Source organism: Montipora capricornis, chromosome 10 (assembly GCF_036669925.1).
Source record: "Montipora capricornis isolate CH-2021 chromosome 10, ASM3666992v2, whole genome shotgun sequence".
NCBI classification, from domain to species: Eukaryota; Metazoa; Cnidaria; class Anthozoa; order Scleractinia; family Acroporidae; genus Montipora; species Montipora capricornis.
Window position 1 is genome coordinate 9597500 of NC_090892.1, and position 6372 is coordinate 9603871.

Genomic DNA, 6372 nt, shown 5'->3' on the forward strand with positions numbered 1-6372 from the left:
TACCTGAAAGCTGCGCAGAGTTGAGCACAAAATAAATATTAATAGCCAGGTAACAGATAACACAGAAGCATTCAAGGTTTTCGATTCGATTCTTTCTCTGAGTTGGTTAAACCCATATCCAGCTAGAATAGAAAAAGTTACCACAGAATTTGCAATTTGGCCTCAGTGTTGTAAATAACACTACAGTTATGCAATTGTTGTTCAAGGCCATTATTCGTCGCTTTTAAGAGTGGCTGTCTGTAAGGATCGAGAATCGGCGGTCAGCGACCCATTTGGCGAATCCCTGATATTTTGCCCAAAGTTAGCCTTGGGTAGACTATTTTCAAAAATCATATTCAAAAGTTCCAACGATTTTGTTTACTTGGGAAATTTGGCAAAAATTAAAAGTGCGGTCAAAATGCGGTCAAAGTGCGGTTTTTTGGTTGATCAAAAGGTGCGATGATGAACCTCCGTCGAAGTCTTAGAATAAAATCAGTTGACCTCAAAATAACAAGAATTTCAAAGCAATCAATCTTCTACACTCCCAATTTTTTAATCTTTTCAAATATGATAGTACAATGGTTTTTCAGGCCATTTAGAAAACAACTTCGGAGACCGCTTTCGATGGTGGCAAAATGTAGCTAATATTCATCAGGATAAAAATGTTCCTGGTATGTCAGTTTTTAACAATTAAGCATTGCAGAGCTAAAATATAGGTCTTAAAGATTTACCAAGTAAAGTTTCAAGGTCGAACTCGGAACGCTTCCCTTCGAAGGAATCGAAACTCTGAGCAATGTTAACGTGCAAAAATGGCGCTGGATTTATAACAAACATCTAACATTATAGTTACAATCACTTGCGTTAAAATATCAAACTAAATTTTCCTTTGACAATTTTAAGTTTGCCGCTTATAGAAATACCCAAGAGCTCATAGGAGACACATCCAGTGCTTTGAACAGATCAGTTTGATGTAGATAGTCCACTTTGGTTATCGCAAGGTAATGTAAACAAACCTGATAAATCAGTTAAACCAGCCGCCTTTGTGTCAAACTATCCATGCATCCAGGACGTTTTCCTAGATATTTATCGTTCGCCAAGGTTTCTTGAATGAAATAGTAATTGTATGACTTTAAAAAAAACGAAGGTAGTTTGCTGGAAAGATCGTTGAAATTTTGGAAATAATTAGTTATTACCGCGACAATAATAATAACCGGCAAAGTGCCACATTATAGCTTTTGGCGGTATTTAATCATACAACGTTGCTGAAAGCCATTTTCCACTACAGGGAGAGTTTGAATCGACGTTAGTTTTCACAATTTCAAACAGTTTTTGTTTTTAGTATCTGAAACACGTAAGGCTACATGTGTTAAGAAATCGAAACAAACGGCATTCTGTCATAAACCGTATGTTGATATTCGAGTTCAGTAAATGTAACGCAATCTCAGTTACCCTCTCCCTTCCACCCAGCGTGGTCTTAAAACTTAAACGAGTTAATTTTGCTCAAATTAGTATTTTTCTAAAACGAAGTATTATTTTCACGAACCCGGTAGGAATAATAATATTAAAAAACAACAACAACAACAATAACTTCCCACCCGCGGGATAAACGTTTGGGTGGGGAAGGAGTACGTTAAGAAATAAAAATTTTTCGCAGGGTATTTTTCAAAGTAAGATCTTTGTTTTAGGTCTTGCTAAACACAGTTATAAAATGAATTTCATTACTTCATCCCGGTAGGGGAGCTTTCTTTGATATTGTTTTTTTTTGGTTTTGTTTGGTTTTGTCATTGACTCTCAGACTTGGGGAGGAGGGGGTAGTCCCACTTCCTGTGGAGGCGGCTCTGATCGCAATATTCTCATTACGTAAGTGGCTTTAGTTCAACCCCAAAACAGTTCCCTTCATTTTCATAGTTAAAAAAAAACCTAAAAGGTACTGCTACAGCTGCGGGCGAACCCTAGGCGATACCACTCCACAGATTTCATCCTCTAAAAGGCACCAACCTAAGAGGGAGAACCTGGGAAGGAGGTACCAGGAGAACCTTGGCAATTTTTTGAGGGAGTACCCCTTCCCCCCGTTTTCAACCCGTTTTATAAAACTGGTTGTGGCTAAAACACTTCCAGGAAGCTGTTAATAAAAGAGTTACTTTCGGCATGTGCACTTTTTGGCTATTTCCTCTAAGAGTGCCAAGTATGGAGCTTTCTTGCGCACAGGCGGGACAGGTGCATCAAGGCCGAGATCCTCGCACAAGCGCTGAAGCATCGGTAGCTTGAGGACTTTCAAGTTACCACTGAGCGCCATCTCACATAGTTTGTACTGATCGTATACCAGAGGATGGTTGAGCTGAATAGTTTCAACGACCTCCTTCGCTGCACTAAAGTTAGCTTCCTCTTGAGATGCCCGGATATCGGCTTCATCTGCTGGGTCCTTTTGCCGTAGTGTAGCGCTTTGCCTTGAGAAGAAGGACGCAATCTGCAAACTGGTTAGGAATTCTGAGGACTGGAAAAGTCGTACACCATCTGCTCCACGGGCGCGTCTCATTTCCCCCGCCACAACCTCGGCGTCAAGCTTACGGCCCGTTGTTTAACCGATAGAGAATTTCGCCAGTAAGTAAGACTTTCGCTTTTCGCTGAATCTATACGCCTTCTTTGCTGCTCTGAGGGCCCATCCCTCATTTGGTACAAAGTGACCCTCCTGGTGAGCAACTGGGGCTTTAAGAGAGGGCAATATGCCAACACCTTCTTCCAAATGGGTCTTGTACCCCATTTTCGCTAAATCCATTAGAGAATATTTCTCCGGGGATCGGGAACATTTTTCTACAGACAGATGTTTCTCTAAAGCAGACACTCTTTGGAACACACGAACGCAGCCGTCTTGAGGACAGGAATAAACCCCTGTGGATAGGTCACTGTCTTCCGAAATGACACCAGATGGCTCGGCCACAGTTGCTGATGTTGAAGCTGTCTGTCCAACCTGTTTTTCAGATTTACATCGGAAGGAAGTAAAATCTCCTTCGGAGAATGATTTCTGAAGTACTTGGTATCGAGGACCTTGGGTAAATAAATCAATACCAATAAAGAGTTGTTTTCTGATTTCTTTTTCAAATCATTTATAAGTTTTTAAAGCAAACATGACAGAAATAAACGTATGTTCCCAATACATGGGTATTCATAGCTCGGTTAGTAGAGCGCTGCCGCGCTAACGTACGTAGAAGTTATGGGTTTTCCCGTTTAAGCCACCCAAAAAATTGAACAAAATGGTAATTCTTTAAATTGCTCCTACAACTGCGACAATCATTTCTTCATTTATCAGAACCAAGAATATTGCGTGGGACTCCAAAGGTATCTGATACATGTACTTGCAGATAATTATTGTATGGTAAGGTTCTCCAATAAAGTAAGGGTCTTACACTTTTGCATTTTAATACAGAACTTAAATTTAGCGGCAACTCATCCATTAATTCTCAGTAGCCTACTTTTAGTTTTAATTCCCATACTTACGTGATGAAGATCCTGGATTGATGATTTTTCCGGGACCAGAACAATACGCACGCCAACAGGTAACAGACTCTGTAGAGCTAAACTCAAAATTGTTCAGTTTTGTAATGCCAGTAATAGTTTGCCCACTGTCAGGTGTTTCGATGATCGTATCAAGGGAAACAACTCTTACACCTTTCAATCCACCATGCGATAATAATGCGTCTTTAAGCTCATCGGCAGTGCAAACATCATTGCCTTCATCAATAAACGCCCTGATATGTCTTTTACAGCTTGCAGCCAGCCGGTCTGCTGCCCCTTTTCCGCCTTGGGGATCGCTAAAATCTACGCGGACTTCTTTTACTCCAGTGCTTGCTGCCATCTCTCTGCAAGCTAGTATCGTGCGAGTGGAGTGGTAACAGCCTGCGTTGTCTTGTCTGAAGTAGGCTTTGTTTATCTCAGGGTGCTCGTGCTTGAGTGTTTCCAAGACATGATGCATTATGGATGCCACAGCTGAACTCCCCTGGCTGCAGGACTGAACTGCGTGGATAAAGGCTTGCCACTGTAGTTCCTCCTCCTTCCGTCTGTACACTACCGATATGTGCCATGATAACCCACGCTTGCCAAACCAGTCCGTTTGGGACTCACGGTATCTATGAGGAAGAAACTTCATCGCCCAGTCGTTGACGATAAAAACTGTCTCCTGATCAAGAGCGTCGATAGCGTCCAAACGAGCCTGGTCCTGGTGAGCCGACCTCAGCAGATGACATTTCCATGACTGGATGGCAAGCACAGAAGCGTGGACTAAGAACAGGGCCTCTTCTTTGTCATCTTTCGTGGCAAACGATGCTCTTTCTACTGCAGAGGAAATGTTCTGAAGAGTTGAGTGCAGGATCTCACATTGCTCACAGCATTCTTCGTGTTTGTGGCTACACTGCTGCTGCAGATCAGGACTGGTGGAGTCACTTAAGGCAAACACACTGCAATGACTCGCAATCTCAGATGAAGAACACACGTGGACCTGTAAGATGTTTAAAACACACAGCATTTATTGTGACAAATAGTGACAATTAAAATCATTCTTTAAATTTTATACTTAAAGTCTTTGTAAAGAATGATTAAATTCTTTCCAATTGCTGTATTTATTCGATCAACCGCCCTGGGCGCTTATTAAATTTTTGGACCTTGAGAGTGGGCGCTTATTCGAGGCTGGGCGCTTATTAAATTTTCACCATTTTCAGCAAAAGTAGTATGTTTATTTTGTAACAAAACAATAAATGGTAGTACCAAACGCGAAGATGTAACAAAAGGTTTCTGTAAAATACTCTGAAGAAAACTCCGCCTTCGGGGAAGTCTCTTGAGTACTTATTCAATATTGTTCGGGGGGTTAGAGGGGGAAGGGGGTGGGGTGGTGGTGGGCGCTTATTTTAGTTTGCGTGGGAGGAAAAGGGGGTAGGCACTTTTTCGAGGCTGGGCACCTAATCGAGGTGGGCGCTTTTTCGAAAAAATACGGTATTATTATTTTTAATTAAACCTTACCTTAAAATCACTTTTAAGGTATAATTTTGAACCCTCGAGCAATTCCACGTACTGCAACTCCCACTCTTTCCCGAGACCGAGCTCTCCAAGTCGGCGGACTAAATTCTCTAAGTCTTCAAAGGCACGCGCACCGTCTGCGGCCACGTAGTCAAGTCCTTGGAGAGATTTTCGGACCGAGGCCTTGCATTCCTCCAATACACGAAGCATAGTGCGCTCACTGAATGGTTTAAAGCCAGTTTCGTGGCAGTACTGAGCGTACTGACGTGCTATTCTTTGGGGTATCATCGTCCTTATGACGTTTGGTATCTCAACCAGGTGGCCAGAAGAGAGTTTCAACGTTTTCTGCCTAAATGGTAGATCCTGCACCAAATGCGGACTTGTTATATACGATAAAAAATGGTCAAGTTGCTTCAGATCAACCTTTATCCTCGGCGAAGGGTGGTGCGTTGTGGGAGCCCCGCTACCATACTGTAAGCGATGCAGGTTGGCCAAGCTATAGCGATATCTAGTTAAGCCTGGTATAAATCTTGAAATATCATTGAAGTCTGCAACGCCTGACATGATAGACAAGATCTGCCTTCTTGTCTCCCACCCTTGAGCTTTACCGTATGCCTCTGCTAAGGCCTGAAGATAATTCTTGGACGTTTGTGATAATTCATCGAGTTTAAGAGCTTTGTTCATGGCAGGGGACGAGACGACCGCTTGCCAAAGAGAACCTGCATAACTAGGTGTAAGATCTTGTAGGACTGAAGAAAAGATCTCCACTGTCCTTTTGGTGTATCTCTTCTTAGTGCTCTCTCCAGCTTTATCCCATTCCATCCAGGGCTGAGTTATTGGCGGGATGTTCTTCGAAACCAGATATTCGTTCAACTTTTTACGAGGTTCTTGCATAGTGGTTGGGGCCTCGTCACTCGTCGAAGAAACAAGACTTCCGGTATCCGGACTGAGGAACGTCTCATCATCCCGCCCTCTTGACGATATCTCCAGCCTCTTCAGTTCAGTTGCAAGGTCATCAGAAGATAACTCACTACTAGTTGTTTCTGCACTTGAACGGCCTGTTTCCCCCTCTACCTGAAACAGTTCAGACAAATATATTGTGTAATTACTATAAAGCATGATAAAATGTTTATTTTGTTTTATTTTATTCATAAGCCAACACCCACACAAACCCGTTAAGAAAGAAAGAAAGAAATGAAAAGAAATCCTCTAAAGTAAAAAAGGATTAAAAAGGAAATGAAAGAATGAATGATGAATTTCTTTTTGGAAGGAAAACATTTCATACCATCGTTAAAGGAGCCACTTAAGCGAACCATTTACACTAGTGTTTCTTATTACTACTTACCAACAAATGGGGCTCGGGTAACTCTTGCAGGTGCGAGACCC

At 42.1% G+C, this 6372-nt stretch overlaps 2 protein-coding genes across 2 annotated transcripts; both read right to left on the minus strand.

The window, feature by feature from the left end:
• Positions 1 to 1760: 1760 nt before the first annotated feature.
• On the minus strand, positions 1761 to 3501 carry LOC138022470 (uncharacterized). The gene is made up of 3 exons (XM_068869607.1): positions 3475 to 3501; positions 2639 to 3024; positions 1761 to 2542 (listed from the first exon to the last, which is right to left on the minus strand). The coding sequence occupies exons 2-3, from the start codon at positions 2753 to 2755 to the stop codon at positions 2117 to 2119; spliced, it is 543 nt and encodes a 180-aa protein (XP_068725708.1). The 5' UTR covers positions 2756 to 3024; positions 3475 to 3501; the 3' UTR covers positions 1761 to 2116.
• LOC138020256 (uncharacterized) lies at positions 3458 to 4557 on the minus strand. The gene has a single exon (XM_068867264.1). The coding sequence runs from the start codon at positions 4496 to 4498 to the stop codon at positions 3458 to 3460; it is 1041 nt and encodes a 346-aa protein (XP_068723365.1). The 5' UTR covers positions 4499 to 4557.
• Between the last annotated feature and the right edge of the window lie 1815 nt (positions 4558 to 6372).

Bases quoted from the DNA above. Each gene is read 5' to 3' on its own strand.
- LOC138022470 (XM_068869607.1), bottom strand. From the start codon at position 2,755: ATGGATTTAGCGAAAATGGGGTACAAGACCCATTTGGAAGAAGGTGTT. The intron at 2,543-2,638 runs GCCCTCAGAGCA...ACGGGCCGTAAG, and splicing joins TTGTACCAAATGAGGGATGG to CTTGACGCCGAGGTTGTGGC.
- LOC138020256 (XM_068867264.1), bottom strand. From the start codon at position 4,498: ATGCTGTGTGTTTTAAACATCTTACAGGTCCACGTGTGTTCTTCATCT.